The 17,135-nt window shown below is 45.2% G+C and overlaps 1 protein-coding gene across 2 annotated transcripts in view; it reads right to left on the reverse strand.

Annotated features, from left to right (window-relative positions):
• Positions 1-14,493: 14,493 nt before the first annotated feature.
• Slc35f3 (solute carrier family 35 member F3) overlaps positions 14,494-17,135 on the reverse strand; it is a 242,414-nt gene continuing 239,772 nt past the window's right edge. For both annotated transcript variants that reach the window (XM_085843510.1, XM_085843511.1), the window contains one exon: positions 14,494-15,191. In XM_085843510.1, the coding sequence (XP_085699636.1) occupies positions 14,956-15,191 (236 nt within the window). In that variant the 3' untranslated portion in view covers positions 14,494-14,955. The remainder of the gene's footprint in view (positions 15,192-17,135) is intronic.

The following is a 17,135-nucleotide window of genomic DNA, read 5'->3' on the forward strand; positions in this document are numbered from 1 at the left end:
CCATATCTAAGAGTCTTGTCATTGGGTCACCAATATTTAATAATGTGATAATTTATCTAGAGAGACATGTTTACTCTTCAAAATATGTTTTCCTTCATTTTAGAAAAAAATTCATATCGCTAAAAGAAAGTTTCACACAAATCTAAAATAATAATATATCCAATAATAAAATAATGTGTTCAAAGTATTTAAAACTCATACATTCAGAGAAATATAAATTGAAGTAAATGTAAACTGAAAAAGCTAAAGTTTGATACATATTTTTACATTATACTGATAAAATATTCAAACAAATCATCAAAATATAAAAGGCAAAATGGACAATAAAATCAGTTTATGAAATGGGAGTGAATAATAGAGTTTTATGTAGAATTTTATGAAATTTAGTTAAATATTAGATATTTTTATAAAATGTTATGATGTGTTTGCTCTTGCAGTGCCTCCCTCCCAGGGCACCTGTTGTGGACATCACAGTACCACAGACCTGCAGATTCCTGGCTGGGGATGCTAGCTCACATCTGCTCTGCTTTGCCTTCATCTTAAACAGACATGGCTCCTCCCAGGTTAACGTGTTTGCATTGCAAACCCCCTAGGATTTAAACCTGGGACACAGGCCCTGGCTGCTGTCCTTCCATTGCCCCAGCTCTGAGCTGAACAGCTCTCTCAGGAGGGAGTCCACAGCCCCAGCACTGTTCCGTTCTAGAGCACCATGTTTGTTTGGAGTCATGCAGGGTATGATGCCAATCTTGCCCACACTCAGTAGACACTTAACCCTGTAGTTTCTATCTCTTCCATTTCTTTTCTACCCTCTGGAACCCTTCAGCATTTCTGACCTTTGGATTTTCAGAACCTTAGGTGGGAGAGAAAATAAGTACTTACGCTGTCATCTCCAGTTAATCTCTTTCCAAAACACCGTAGGGATGGTGACAGGAAACACAGCTGCCCAGCATTAGGGCTGAACATGGTGAACAGGTGAACCAACCAGCGACCCTCCACAGGCTCAGGCTGCCCACTCTGCCTCTTCTCTCAGGGTCTCCCCACTGTGGCTCCATGCTTGCCACCACCTCTCTGCCTCCAGTACCCAGCATGCTATTTCTTCCAACTGTAAATAAAATGGGCCCATTCCTTTATAGTCCACCTGACTCCTTTCTAGCCACAAAACACACAGTTAATGTGAGCTTCTTCACATGTGTGGCAATTACTTGGTTCCAAAATGAGGACAGTGAATGACAATTAAAACTGTACATGTGAAGCCTCGGTCCTGTCAGCCCACATTAGAGAAACTCCCTCAGCAGTGGCCTTGTGGCTAGAAGCTAGAGCACTGTCCTTTTTGGGTGGTGAAGCCCGTGTCCAGTCAGCTCTAGATGCTCATTGTATTTGTGCTTATTCTATTTTTAGTCAACCACAAACCCAAGACTTGGAGTTTTCATCCCATTTCATTTTTCTCAAATTGTTTTGGACAGAGAGGATTTAAGTATTTAGTTATTTGATCTATAACTGCTTCAAGAAACCAATTGGAATAGCTCCTGCCTTACATTTGGAAGTTAATCAAAGCACACCTGAGATGCCAAATCTTGTAAGTTTAGACTCCATTTTAGAGAACCTGACCTAAGTTTGAACTCAGGTAAACCACAGACTGGTACCTAACATTAGTTTCTAAGTCGCCCCCCCAACAAAACCCAAACCTAGCCCTGGTCTCTAAGCTAATCCCCAACAAAACCAGTGTTTCCAGGTTACACCTTCAACAAGACCAGTGTCTCCAGGTTATAAGCCCACACCCTGCTTAATGACCACCAAAGCAGAGGGGAGCAGAATTGAAGTTTATGATATGACTCCCAGCACCAGCCAATTTTGTGAAAGGCCACAGTTAGATGCTTACACAGGTACTCCCTGCTTGCTGCTTACTATAAAGCCTTACCCTGATAGAAATTCAGGGCTCCCCCCACACACACACACAACCACCAAAACTGTCCTGCATCACAGCTGTGCATTTGGGGGCGGGAGGGGGGGATTGCTGAGCTAGCTCGAACAGAATAAAGACCCTGCTGTGAGTTGCATCAGATCAGCTCCTGTCTGTTTTCTTGGGGATCACTAACATTCCCCTGGCACTACAGGGCCAAGGTGCCAAGACCATGAACACAGGCAACAAAGACAGTGTCTTAGTTAGGTTTTACTGCTGTGAACAAACACCATGACCAAGGCAACTCCTATAAAAACAACATTTAGTTGGGGCTGGCTCACAGGTTCAAAGATTCAGTCCAGTATCATCAAGGTAGAAGCAGGGCAGCATCCAGGCAGGCATGGTGCAGGAGAAACTGAGAGTTCTACATCTTCACCTGAAGGCTGCTAGTGGAAGACTGGCTTGCAGGCAGCTATGGTGAAGGTCTTAAGCCCATGCCCACAGTGACACACCTACTCCAACAAGGCCACACCTTCTAATCCTGCCACTCCCTGGGCCAAGCATATACAAACCATCACATTTCACTCCCTGGCCCCCATAGGCTTGTTCAAACATGTCTGTGGGGGCCATACCTAAGCATAGCAAAATGAAAAAATACATTTAGTCCCACTTCCAAAGTCCCTATAGTCTATAGCAGTCTCAACAATGTTAAAAGTCCAAAGTTCAAAGTCTCTTCTGAGATTCATCCAGTCACTTACCTGTAATTCCCAAAGACAGGAAACCATGTGGGCAAACTCCAAACTCTGCGTCTCCAAGGCTGATGTCAAAGTGGTCTTCAGATCTCCAACTCCTTTTTCATCTTTGTTGATTGCAACAAACTTCTTTCTCCTGGGCTGGTTCTACTCCCTGTTAGCAGCTTTCCTTAGAAGACAGCCCATAGTTCTGGCATCTCGAATATCTTGGGGTCTCCAAGGCAACTTCAATGTTACAGTTTCTTGTTCCAATGTCTGGGATCCTTCAAAGGGCTGGCATCACTTCTCCAGCTCTGTCCTCTGTAGCACTCTAAGCTCAGGTTGATCCACTCCACTGCTGTTGTTCTTGGTGATCATCCCTGGTACTGGTATATCCAATACACTGGGGTCTCCCATTGCAACTAGACTTCACTATTAGCCTCTCATAGGCTCTCTTTATGGTGCCAAGCCTTGACTCCTTTGCATGACCCCTTCAGTCCTGGGTCATCAACTACAACTGAGACTGCACCTTCACCAATGGCCTTCCATGGCCTCTCACAGTGCCAAGCCTCAGCTGCTCTTCATGACTCCTTCATGCCTTCAAAACCAGTACCACCTGGGTGATTCACACATTACCAAGTACAGCTGTAGCAGGAGGTACAACCTTGGCTATCTCTGGAACATAGCTTCTCTGTGCTCTCAGAAAACACTTCCCAAGTTTCACCCCAGAGACGCTGGTCTCTTTTAATCACCACTAATTTCTTAGCTCCATCTAACTAGCATCAGTGGTCCCAGTAGTTCCTTTTATTCTGGACTCTAAAGCCAGAGTCAAATGACCAAAGCTGCTGAGTTCTACTGCTAGCAGGAGCTGGAACTTGGCTCCCCTTTTCTATTACATTATCACTAGCTTCCTGTTCCAACTCCTCACTGCCTAAGCTTGGCTGTTCTGGAACTTGCTCTGTAGACTGACTTTGAACTCGGAGATCAGCATGTCTCGTGGGATTAAAGGTGAATACCACCATGCCTGGATCTAAATTTAGCTGGGTAGGATCTTGCCCCAAAGTCCCACTCCCTTAATCTGCTATCTCCTAGAACTCAGGTTTGGACTCCATTTTACTCCCTGGTGCCCCTTTAATACCATATATTTTATATTTTTCCCTTTTTATCTTGCTATGCTTGTTTAAAATGTTCTTCATAAGACTTAACCAGAGAACAAAGTCTATGATGGGCATTGACAATTAATCTGAGACTCTTTACCTTAGCCCCAGGCAGACTCTTCTGACAAGGACAAAAAGCAGCCACATTCTTCACCAAAATATTACAAAAACAGTCTCTAAGCCACAGACTGAAACTCTCCACTGAAACCTTTTGGGCCAGGTCTGCACAATTCAAATCACTCTCAGTAAAGAAGTCTTCCATAGTCCTACTAGGATAGCCCATTAAGACCCATTTAAAGCATTCAACTGCTTTCTAAGTCCAAAGTCCCAAAATCTACCTTCTTCCAAACAAAAACATGGTCAGGCCTATCACAGCAATACCCCAGTGCCTGGTACCAACTTCTGTCTTAGTTAGGGTTTTACTGCTGTGAACAGACACCATGACCAAAGCAAGTCTTATAAAAAAAATAACATTTAGTTGGGGCTGGTTTACAGGTTCAGAGATTCAGTCCATTATCATCCAGGTAGAAGCAGGGCAGAATCCATGTACAGGAGGAGCTGAGAGTTCTACATCTTCATCTGAAGGCTGCTAGTGGAAGAGTGGCAGGACTTAAAGAAGCTAAAAATGAAGATTTCAGATGACCAAATCTACCCTTTCTCAGTATTCACCCCAAGACTCTCAAGTCAACATACTATAGAGATCTTGCACATCCGTGTTCACTGCACACTAGTTACACTACTCACAAGAGCTAAGTATGGGCCAACCCATGTATCCAACCACCCAGGAATGGATAAGGACAGTGTGTGCACATGACAGAATCAGTTTTATCCACGGAGAAGGAAGTTACACGTTTGTAGGTGAATGGATGAAACTGGAGACAGTCTTACTAAGTGAATTGTGTCAGTCTCAGGAAGGCCCATTCTTCACATGCCCTCATTTGTGCTCTAGACTTGACAGATACATAAAATTATATGTATTGATGGATAGCATGCAAGTAGGTGTGAAATCAGGGGGCAAAGGGGCTGAGGGGAGACAGGGTGGAGATAGGCTCAAAGATACTTTGCACTTGCACAAAAGTGCCTTACATAACTGTTCTTGTCAGCTTTCTGTTGCTGTGGTAAACACCATCAGATGACAGGTTACAGTCCATTGTTGAGGGAAGTTCAGGAGGGAGCTCAAGGGGGCTGGGGTGAGGGCGGGGGCAGGGTGGGAGCGGGGGCAGGGGCGGAAGCAGATACCACAGAGGGAAGACGGGGAGGGCTTGTTGTCTCTGGTTTGCTCAGCTACATTTCTTAAGTATCCCCAGTCCACCTAGCTAGAGATGACACGGCCCACAGTGACCTGAGCCCTCCTATGTCAACTAGCAATCAAATTGCCCACAGACGTGACGATCTGGGCAGCTCTTCAGTGCAGTTACCTTTTCTAGGCATATGCCAAGTTGTCTGTTGAAGATGTAACAGTAATGCTTTATAATACCTTAAAAAAAAATCAATGGAACAGTGGCATTTAGTCTTCTTGGACTGCAATAATAAAACTACCATAAATGACAGCTTATAAATATAATTTATTTCACAGTTCTGAAAGCTCAAATGTTAGAACTCAGATGAGTGACTGCTTAGGCCATGCCCTCCGAAGCTGTATTTCTCCCCACACACATTACTGAATCTGCACCCAGGCTCCAAGGGTACCAGAGTAGAGAGGTTGGAATGTTACAAATCCAGAGCCTAACCAAAATTTATCTAGGGCTATCTTTAGACTCCTTGATAGCTACTTGCTGCCCACCTCTGGGTCTGACCTAGCATTCTTATGAATGTTCTGTAAGTCCTTTGGAAAGTACAAACCGATCCCCAGATTCCAGCAGCCAGAAAGACTGTCATCAGGTAGAATCTGAGGCAAATAGCTGCAGTTTCCCTGATGCAAGTGACCTATTTGATGGTCCCACCAGTGGCTTTGAAAAGTGTCTTGATTTATGGCTTTCTTTATTTTGTTATGATCAAAACTTCATAAAATAGTAATACATTGGAACATGGCATTTAGGATAAATTGAATCTCTGTTCCTGGGCCATGGTCACTCATAATTGGCTCCAGAATAAAGTATCTCTTTATCTCTTTTGAGACAAGAGCTCCTTTGCTCTTGCTCTCTCACTCTCTCTCTCTCTTTTTCTTTTTGCATTGACATGGATAAATGTAATCCTTTTAGTGGCACTGCTGTTGCTATAAGACCTGGAAAATTTACAAGATCAGAGACGTGTTTGCTTTAATTTATTGGAGTAAAAATAAAAAGTTTCTAATGTGGCATAGGGAAATAATGAAACCGTTTCAATGTGTCTAAGAAGTATGAATTTTTTTGTCTAAGCAGCCCTGAATGTTCTGAAATTTTTAAAATAATCATCAAAGCGTGCCAGCATGGGCCCTTAGTCGCCTAGGCAATAGAACAGGTTTCCATGGAAACACATGAGTTTGTATCAAAGAAATACCTTGATTTTTAATGGTAGGAATGAGCTTCATCTAAGAATTACCTAAACTCATTGTGGGCTGCTTAGTCTCCCCTGGTCATCAAGCTCATAGCTGCGAATGAAAGATGCATATTTCCTAGTTAACTTTTACTGTCCAGCAACCAAAGGGCAGCTAGTTTTTAAGGGGGTCTCACATGTTAGTGTATATCTTCTTCCAAGGCCCAAGATTCTCTGCATCTTCATCTTCCACTATCTTGCCTTAGACACAGAAGCAGGGAGGGGATATGTGACTGATGACCCAGAGCTGAAGAATGGGATGGGGGAAAGCAGGAAGCAGACAGGCAGATGTTCATGGAACCCCATTTGGTACCATCCAGTCTTTGACCAAGGCAACAAGTCAATATCCTAGGTCCAGCTCCTTCAAGTGAATTCACATTTTAACTCATTTCAAACCCATGGACAATGACCTGCCCAGTGCTGTCCAAGGTGCTGAATCTTAGATTCTGTTGGGGGAAGCATCTCTCTCTATCTCTCTCTCTCTCTCTCTCCTCTCTCTAAACCTCTCTCTCTCGTGTGCACACGCACGCACGTGCACGTGCACACACACACACACACACACACACACTGCATCCTAACTAATGAAGTTCACATAATTTAAACCGCATGGTACTAATTAAAGAATTATGTAGGATGGGTTTGTGGAGAGTGATGGAGAATGCCATTTTGTAGATGTGAGAAATCTTTGTGATGAATCTCAGAGGAACTAAGAGAACAGGTATCAGGGACAGTGTTTTCTGGTTAGAGGGACAGCCCAGCCTGCAGTGGTGGAATGTGAATGAGGATAGAACAGTATGTGCTGGGAAGGGTGTGGGACTCAGCATCACCTGGTGGATGGAATTCCACCATCTTCCCTGACTGTAACTCCAGCCCAACGCTTCATCTATGGTCCTACCTAACTCATTTGACACTCATAAGTAATCAATAACCTTTGAAGTGATCAGTGTCAGCTCAGGACACCCAAAGCCAAGTTCTCAGCACAAAGGAGATTGATTGATTTGCCCCAGAGGGACAAAGGACAGAGAATAAAAGACAAAGACAGACGATAGAAGACGAGAGAAAAGGAGCATTTGTCTTGGACGGGGAGAGGGACATTTGTCCTGTAGAGGGTAGGACACAAAGGACTGCCTCTGGGAAGAGAGGAGACAGACTTGACCCATTGACAAATGGCAGTTTATAAAGGGAAAGGGGAAACCCTGTGTTAGGATGAGGTGTCTAATTTTAATTGGGCATGTTAATTATGTGATCCAAAGGGGGCTTTTGATTGCTGGACTTCAACACTTTGATAGCAAGATTTTGGCAGTCAGCCTCCAAATAAGGAGTTGGCCAAATAGGGAATACCTATTGGTAACGAGCTTTAGGAATATAATATAATAGTTTTTAGCAAGGCAGAGGGAATAAGGGAGAATGGCAAAGCCGACCAGAGCCATGCTTGCCACATTCAGGCTGCCCAGAGTCCCTTCATCTGGTATGGGAGCAATTGGGTTAAAAGAGAGAGCCAATTCAAAGGAAAGGGGTCTGAGAAGCTTTTCATACTGTCTCACAACAACAACAACAACAACAACAACAATGACAAAGTGGAAGGGCTGGAGGGTTGGCTCAGCAGTTGAGAATACTTGCTGTTCTTACAAAGGACCTAAGCTCAGTTCCCAGCACTCGCATAGGAGTTCATAACTATCTGTACCTCCATAGCACCAGGCGTGCAGGTGCTACACATGTATACACACAGGTAAAACACATGCACACATATATAAAATAAACAAACCTTAAAAATAAGCAAAGGAATGTAAGATCTGTGAACAGAAAGAAGACGGGATTCCGAGGACGAAAGAGTTAAGCAGGGATGGGGGCAGGGTGTGGCAAGGAAGGGATTAGTGGGTGGTTACCAAAGTGTGAAAAAGCCCATGGAAACCTAATACTTAAACTAATTTCAAAATACAAATTAAAAAACAACCCAGAAGCTCCTTTCTCTCGGCAATCCCATCTCCTGCTATGAAGACTCACAGTGAGGCCAGTGACCTTGTGTTCCTGGGGTTTTGCAAGTACCTTTGCTTCCCAGTAACCCCCTCCCCAGAGCAGCCTTCTCTGCCATGTTTCCAATTCATCCTCGGGCCCTGCTTCCCCTGATGGTGGGAGCTAGGATTCCCTGTTCACTGGGCACCCTCCACTCCTCTCCATTCTCAAGTTCCAGAAAGCATCCAGAGCTGCTTACCAGGAAGGACTTTCCTGATTTGCTTCAAGTGAAGAAGGATGACGCTGGGCTTCCTTTAATTAAAGCAACCTGGTCAGGCATCCCCATTTGTGGAGAACATGTTGAGAGCCAGTCCACCATACTTTGCCTCTTGGCTCTGTTGGGTTCCATTCTGGTGACTTTGAGTCACGGATCAATCTCTCTGGAACCTGTCTTTAAAGCCAGAATGAAGCAGCCAGAATGAAGCTAGTGTCCTGCAAGACTGCAGTATGGACTAATATGGTCAGCTGAGGGGAAATGTTCTCTGGAAACTGGAAACAAAGTATCCATAGAGTCTGAATAGACCACAAGCATCCTCCTCCTCTGCCTGGTCCCTAAGTGCTATTATTACACAGTGGCTTACTAACAGGGTATGTTGCCCAGGCATTAGACATTTTTTTGCTAATCTAGTCCTGTAGAAAAATGTTCTCATCTCTGCTCAGGCCTGAGACAAAAAGGACATAGAAGACTAGGTCATATGACCATTTCCAAAATGAAGTTGGGACATGCAGTCAGATCTCCTACTTAACAGCTATGCAGGCACTTAGGACCTGGCTTAATTGATAAAAGTTCCAGAAATACAAGCTCAATTACCTGAGGTTTAGATGGTTGGTTAGTTTCATTCTCCCTATGAAGCACGCTTCTTGTCCTGTGTCCCCAACAGGAACCCCACAAGGAAGGAGTCACATGGTAGTATCAGGATCCTGAACCAGGGTTTGAGGAGACCAGTCTGGACCCAGCATTTTTCTGCCCATCCATTTCCCATCCATGCCAAAGGCTGTGGCACACTGAAGGATGCCTGTGTGTCTGTGGCTCCTTTTCCATTTCGACTTGCCTCCACCTGGTCCAAGTGCGAATTCTCTGCCACAATCCTTCCCTCCTCCTCCATCCTCCTCTTCTTCATTAAGAAGTCTCCATTAAGAGGGAAGCCTGCCTGCCTCACTCAGGTTGTGCTCAGGAATGTCTGGCCATACCTTGATTTTCAAGAAACTAAAATTTCTGAAAATATTTTTACTACTGTTAAAGCTTTTGGAGATTTATGTTCTCTAAGACATGGAAGATACAGGGATAAGAGATTTGAAGGAAATCGAGAACAACGTTGCACATATTAGTGTGATACACTTATTGGGGATGCTAGGGCATTTAATACGTGACTCAGGAATTTAGAAGAGGTAAAAGCTTAAGATGTGCCCCTGAGAATCTCCACTCCACCAAAACGGCCTTTAAAATAAAATGTGTTGGGGCTTCATACGTGGCCCAGTTGGTGGAGTGCTTGCCTCGTGTGTATGAAGCCCTGGGTTCAATTTCCAGCATTATATAAACTAAACTAGCAAGGTAGCAGGCACCTATAATTCCAACATTCGGGAGATGGGAATGGGAGATTTAGGACTTCAGAGTTCTCCACTGCTACAAAGCATCCGAAGCCCAGGCTATCTGAGACTGTTATTTGTAAGGTGCTGCATATAGCTATTTTCCCTAATAGCCTGGACTGTTCAAGGCAAATGACTACAAGAATAAGCCCAATTGCCTGCATCCCATCTTTCTGGGGCTGACTAGATGGCAGCTATTTAGTCTAGTGCTGGTTCAGTGCATTGATGAGTTAGACTAGCTTGATACATGGCCCTTCCCTGATACCAAATTTGAATGTCAAGAAGGGTTTTCTAGAGGTTGCCTCAAATGGATGACTCTAATACGGTTTTCCCAAAGGGGTAAGTTAGCAAGCATAGCTTGAACCCACAGCAATGCTAGGGATTTGTTTTGGAATAGCAAATCAAAAAACAAGAAAGAAATTGGGCCAGGGACATGGCTCTGTGGTACAGTGCTCATGTCTGTTTGTTTGTCTGTCCATTATCTCTCATCCCTCATGATCATTTATCTATTGACTGTGTCAGTTATTTAACAATCAATCATCTGTCCACCTGTCAATCATTTATCTATGAAATTATTCTATCCTTAATCATCCTCTCTCCAAGCTCCTGCCTTGTGATTCTCTCTGATTTGTAAGCTTAAAACAACTCACTAAGTTCTCCTTGAGTTGCTTTGGTCATGGTGTTTCAGCCCAGCAATAGAAACACTAAATCAATGCCAACACCCGCTTTGTTACTAACTCATTCCCCAGGCGACAGGTCCCGGCCCAGGGATTCTCTCTTCGCCCTAGTCTCACTCATAGCCTTTGTCTTTGTAAGGTGCTTGCCCTATGTGTGAAAGGAGGAGGAGGTTGCTGCAGAAAAGCTAGATTCTAATATTCCATTCTTACAGGTAGGTAGGGATTCCTGCAAGAACTGGAGCTCGCCAGGCAGTCTAATCAGTGAGGCCCAGCCAGCGAAAGACCCCGTTTCAAATATACAAGATCAGAATGATGGAGGACACCGAAGACCCACATGAAGCCAAAACAGAGCTGGTCTGCTGGTACTACCTCTACTAGCCTATAGAGGGCAGGCCCTTCCCCAGTGGGGTGGCCTCTGTACCATCCGCTTCCTTAAATATTTCCCAGGTATACTATTTTTCTGTTATAGTCTTTCCCCAGTATCCCCAGTGGCTAAAACCATGTAGTTATCTCCTTTGCAAAATTAAATTTCCCACCCTATCCTCACACTTCAGCTCAGGACCCCGGTATTCCAAAAAGAGCAGAGTTTTAACCTCTTTACGCCATACCTCCTGTATTTTGTAGGCGTCTTTAAAAATATCATCTTCAGAACATATATCTATATAACCCTTCTTCTGCGTGAAGTCATGAGTGTTAAGCCTCGAAGCTGTCACCACCATCTGCCTCCAGAACCTTTTCATCTTCAAAGTGAAGCCCTGTACCATTAACCGCCAGTCCTCCCCAATCCTTAACAGACACTCTTCTTTCCACTTTCTGGCAGAAGACAGAGACATGCAGACCTCTGGCCGATCTAAAGAGCAAGCTTCAGGGCAGCCAAGCATATTGAAACCACCAGGGGGGTGGGGGGGGGGCGGTTACTGCTTTGTTTTTTGAGAGAAGGATTCTAAGATACTCTAGCTGGCCCAGAGCTCACTACATAGAGCAGGCTGGCCTCCAATTTGCAGTGATCCTCCTGCCGCCTCCGCCTCCTGACAGTTGGGATTATAGGTGAGCCACACACCTGCTTCCGTTCTGGTTGAATCTGACCATCCCGAGGATCTCAAAAGTAGAGTCATGCGGCACCTGTCTGTTTGTGTCGGGTTTGCTTCATACCACTCAAGCACCTCCCGAGCTACAGAGGTATTGCAGCAGGTGTGAGCGCTTCCCTTATTGAGTTCTAAGGCTGAATAGTTCTCCGCCACAGTATGAGCACACCGGATTTTGTTTATGCATACATACCTAAATCCACTCATTCAAACTTCTGCCTGTGAGCCACGCACCCGTGCCCGTCTACCCTTTGGTTATCATGAATAATGATGCTTTGAGTATAGGTGTGCAGACACCTTGTGGAGTGTTTGCTTCCAACTCTTTATTTTTTTTTTTTTGTAATTGAAATTTTTTTCATACAATATATTTCAGTTATGCTTTTCCCCTCCCCCAACTGCTTCCAGATCCTCTCCTCACCCAACTTCATGCCCTCTCTGACTCTTTAAAAAAAAAAAAAAGCAATCAACCCCTCCACCCCCGGAGGAACACAAAATAAAACACCCCAGGAAAACACACACACACACACAAAACCAAAAACAATCCATACAAGCAAAAGACTGACCAACTAGACAAAAAAGGTTTCTAAACAGAAGCAAAATGAGACAAAAAGTTTACAAAATTACCACGGTCTTTGATTTGTGTTGGCCAGTTACTGGTGAGCATGGTGCCTGCCCTGAGGCCCAAGGGTATCAGATAGCATCTTGTTAGGGTTGAGAGCCTTTGTCTATGTTCCCCTCTCAATGCTAGGACCCTGTCTAACTTTAACTTGGGCAGGCCTTGTACACGCTGCAAGTCTCTGGGTTCACATGTCTGTCAGTCCAGTTTCTTTGGAGATATCCATCATCCCTGGCTCTTAGAATCTTTTCATCTCCCTTACAGATCCTTGAGTCATGAGGGGAAGGCTTTGATTTAGGACAGAGTGCTCCAACGTCTCTCCTCTGCATCGTCCAGATGGAAGTCTATGTCAGTTCCCCTCTACTGCAAAAGAAGCTTCCAGTGGTGGCTGAGCAAGCCAACGGTCAGAGTGCCAGCCTGGGGTGGCCACTGGAGATCCCTGGGCCAGAAGGGAGGTCTGAGAGGGTCAGGAGGAAAGAGAGCTCCCAATCTTTTATCTTTTTAAAAAAATGTGTTTGTGGGTATCTTGTCTGTATGCATATATGTGCACCTCATGTGCTTGGTAACTGTGGAAGCCAGAAAAGGGCATCAGATCCCCTGGAACAGGACTTACAGACAGTCGTGGGCTGTCCTGTGGATGCTGGGAACCAAACTTGAGTTCTTTGAAAGAGCAGCCAGTGCTCTTATAGGTGAGCCATCTCTCTCTCTCTAGTTGTTGTTGTTGTTGTTTGGTTTTTGTTGTTGTTGTTGTTGTTTTAAATCAGCGAGCTGATAGGACAAGATACATTTGCTATAGGGCAGGTATAGGGTTAACTTTATAGAGGGAAATGTTTGCCAGGCTGAGTTATATGAAGTATTCAGTGGTGGAGGTGACAGGACACAACCTTGCCACCTGTGTTGCCTTTTGGACTTTCTGGAACAGAGACATGGGTGCTGTGACCCCATCTTTAGGAACCCTGCCTTCCAAAGCTCTGCCCAAGACACTTGGGTCTCACAGCTTGTGGCCACAGCTGCCTAGACACAGCTTCACGACCCTCCTGCCTCTTCCCCTTACTGTGCTGCGGTTACAGGGGTGTGTGAGTGTGTGCGTGTGTGTATGTGTGTATGTGCACGCGTGTGCATTTAGCCATGCTCAGCTGTTTACACGAGTGCACATGCTTGTACAGCAGGTGTTTTACCATTGACTCGTCTCCTGCTGCACCTTCCCTTCAGCCCCACAGACTTAGTTTCTATGTCTGTTACCATAGCAACAACCACCTTCCCTCTGGCAGCTAGGCAGGCTGCACAAGGACCCTTAGTGGGAGGTCACCGGGAGGCACCAAAAGTACACTAAATGCTTTTTTTGTTTGTTTCAAATGTTTTATTAATCTGTTTGGCCAAACAAGTTATGGAAACTGAGAATAATTGGCTAAAAAGTTCAGGTCATGAGTACCCCTTCCCCCCAGGAAACGAAAGACTCCATGGTTCCAGAATGCACCTTTAGGATATGATACCATTTCAAAATCAGGTTCCCATTTATATGTAACAATGTAAACTTCAAAAATAGTAAACTCTAAGCCCAGTCCCTCTGTACAGATCTATCACAGATAGAAGTCTCCGGCAGACCTAAATTGTGTAAGTAAACAGCCCGGCGCTTAAAAGTTTCTTTAAAAGGCTTACAGACTCAGTAAATAATGTTTCAGTCTTGGTCTGGAAGTGAAAGCCACTAGCCGTCCCTCCCACACAGTGCACCTGCTGTGCATGTCACACACCGCCACAACCACCCTCCAAACACACTGGCCACTGGCTTTGTCACTTTTAAACACACATATACACATATAGCTTGTGTTTGTTTGTTTTTAAAGATTTCTACATCTAAATTATAAGACGGCGCCAGTGACATATAATGTCACCTCGCTTCACATAGGACAGAGATGCTGTAGAAGGCACTGAGTTCTCCTCATGGTCTTGTGAGACCAGACCAGCTAGGTCGGAGTTCTGTTTTCTATCATGTGACCCAGCACAGGCCTGTCCTCCATTTATCTTCATGTCATTATCCTTTTCTGCTTCGCCTCTCTTCCTTTTCTTTCCCATCCACCCATCTGTCTACCAACCATCTATCCATCTATATGTTTATCCATCCATCCATCCATCCATCCATCCATCCATCCACACATCCATCCATCCATCCATCTATCCATCCACCCACCCACCCACCCACCCATCTATCCATCTACCCATCCAAATTAACTGACAATTATCTTTTGGTTCATTGAGATTCCTTAAAATTAAGTATACAGTTCTGGTATAAAACAAAATATGACCTACTATAGCTGAAAAATAATCACAGTGCACAATGTCACTTTCAATTGCTAAGAGGCAGAGCCTTTGCCCTGGCTTGTCCAGCTTGCCTGTCCTCTGAAGAGACCGACACAAGGCTCATTTTACCTCGCTTTACATTCATTTAAGAAGCGCTGAGAGGTTCTTTTCTCATCTGTTTTGAATCGGTACCCTTAGTGGAAGGTCTGACGTGGAAAAGTGCAAGCAAATTGGACATGCCAATAAATACCGTAGAACTTACTGCAGTTACCAAAACTGTACATGTATGTACACCTCACCCAACTGAGGTTCCTCCATCAGGAATGGACCTCAAAAACATTACCATGGGGGCATCCCAGAGTTCTAGAGGAGTTTTCTCAGCGAGCAAAGGATGGGCGGGCTCTTCTGCTCCTGCTCTGGGGACCTGTGCCCAAGTCCCCGCTGCTCTCTGCTGTCTCCTCCTTCTTCCTCACTTTGAGGCGGGTGAGCAACTTGATCAACCAGACATCCCACTCTTCTGGAAGGAGCAGGAGGAGGAAGCCCAGGCCGATAATGATGATGGCGATGACCCGGACCCCGTTGAAGACTATCTGACTGGTGTAGTGATCGACCACTGTGGGAGACAGAGCACCGGTTACTCAGTCTGTGGATATGGAGATATGTCTGAGCATCCGACAGGGCAGGCCGGTGCCGCCTGAATCTCTCAACACCTGTCTCCTCTGAGGCCTTGGGCTTGGGTGTCGCCATCTGAATCTAATCCAGCACCAAGTATAAGTTGGTGACTTGAGTGTGAGAAAAATAAATCAAGGGTAACTGGGAGCACACACATACAATTAGACATGGTGGGGGTTTAATTCTGGGGGATTTGGGTTTCAGGATGAAGAAAATACTATTTTTATTTATATTTTAGGTACTTTTCACAGTATCTGTGATGTCATGCATGACATTTATTTTATAATTTAATCTCAGTACATGTGTATGTGCTTTGATAAACAAACCTGACCCAGTTCTTTTAGGATACTAATTGTGAGTTTTCTTTTTAAAAGCTTCGTTTATATATTTTAATTTGCTTGTTTGCTTGCTTAACGTGTATGCATATGATCTTGTGAGTATTGGGGGCACAGTGCGGTCAAAGGACAACTTTTGGGAGTCATTTCTCTCCTTCCACCTTGCAGATCCCAGTAATTTAACCTGGGTTACCAGGCATGGTGGTAAGAGTCTTTGCCCAGCCATCTCTCCCCCGACTTTGTTTCTGTTTCTTGAGTCTCAGGTAGCGTAGCCCTGGCTATCCTTGAGCTCACTAAGTAGCTGCAGATGACTTTGAAGCCGTTGCCTCCCAAGAGCTGAGGTTACCCGTGTGTGCCAGCATACTCAGCTGTAATGGAGAGAGCTGAGGTTACCCGTGTGTGCCAGCATGCTCAGCTGTAATGGAGAGAGCTGAGGTTACCCGTGTGTGCCAGCATGCTCAGCTGTAATGGAGAGTGCTGAGGTTACCCGTGTGTGCCAGCATACTAAGCTGTAATGGAGAGTTCTTGTTATCCATGCCCATCGACTGTGGTGAGGCTCTAAGCCTCAGGTGATGCCCCTTTCCCAAGGGCTTCACTAAAGACACCTGACCCGTCTTGATGAACAGTCAGGTGACAGGAGTAACTGGGAGATGGATTGAGATCCATCTGTAAACATCTAATCCTTCTTCTAACAGCCACAACGGTGCTCGGAGCAACCCCACTGTTGAAGGCACCTTCTTTTCTATTTGGGGGCATCTCCCTTCTCTCCTTGGCTAAGCCAGACTGAGCTCATTTGAAGCCTGCCTGGCTCAGGAGACAGTATTGCTGTAGGGGGTCGGGGGTGGGGAGATGGGTCTCTTCTCTCTTCTATTGGAGGTTGCAAACTACTGACTAACCCTGCAACTGCCCACCGCTCACCCTGGTGGGGGTTGCTCTTCCTCTCTGTCATGGTTAGGCTCTGTTATTCTCCCAACTTCCTGCCTCCTCCTAATTCTCTCCCCAACTCCCCACTTTGTCTAGCAGGGAGGCAGAGAAGGAATGAGAGGGTAACAGTGCACCCCCAAACCAGTTTCTCCCAGAGTCTCCCTGTGGACTCTCAGAAACATTTCAGTGTTTGACACTGACAACTGTTTATTCATTGGCTGGGGATGGTTCACCCAGGGTCCTCTGAGCAGACACCAGGGTGAGCCCTGCAGGCTGGTGACTGCTCTGCTCTGCCAAGTTCCAGAACACTGGTCCTCACCTTCCTCCTCTTGGTGGGAATTGGATTCCTGCCTTTGACATGGGATTAACCCTCTGTTCTGCAGTTAAGCCATGCATAATGTCCCTTACTAATCTTCGGCTGCAGGATGTGGCCAAAGTAACTCTCAGTGCCAAACTAGTGTGGGACATGCCTTTTACCATATCCCCATGTAACACCAAATTAAAAGACAAGGCTGTAAGGGTGCTTGCTGTGTGGGAAGTGCCTTCCAGGAGCCTATCATGTTTAGACTGCTTTTTGACAGCTGTGTAGGAGCTCAGGTGCCGTTTGCACCTCGTAGTAACTCTCT

The sequence above is a fragment of the Mus caroli genome, unplaced genomic scaffold (assembly GCF_978045245.1).
Source record: "Mus caroli unplaced genomic scaffold, Mus_caroli_1 scaffold_10, whole genome shotgun sequence".
NCBI lineage: Eukaryota > Metazoa > Chordata > Mammalia > Rodentia > Muridae > Mus > Mus caroli.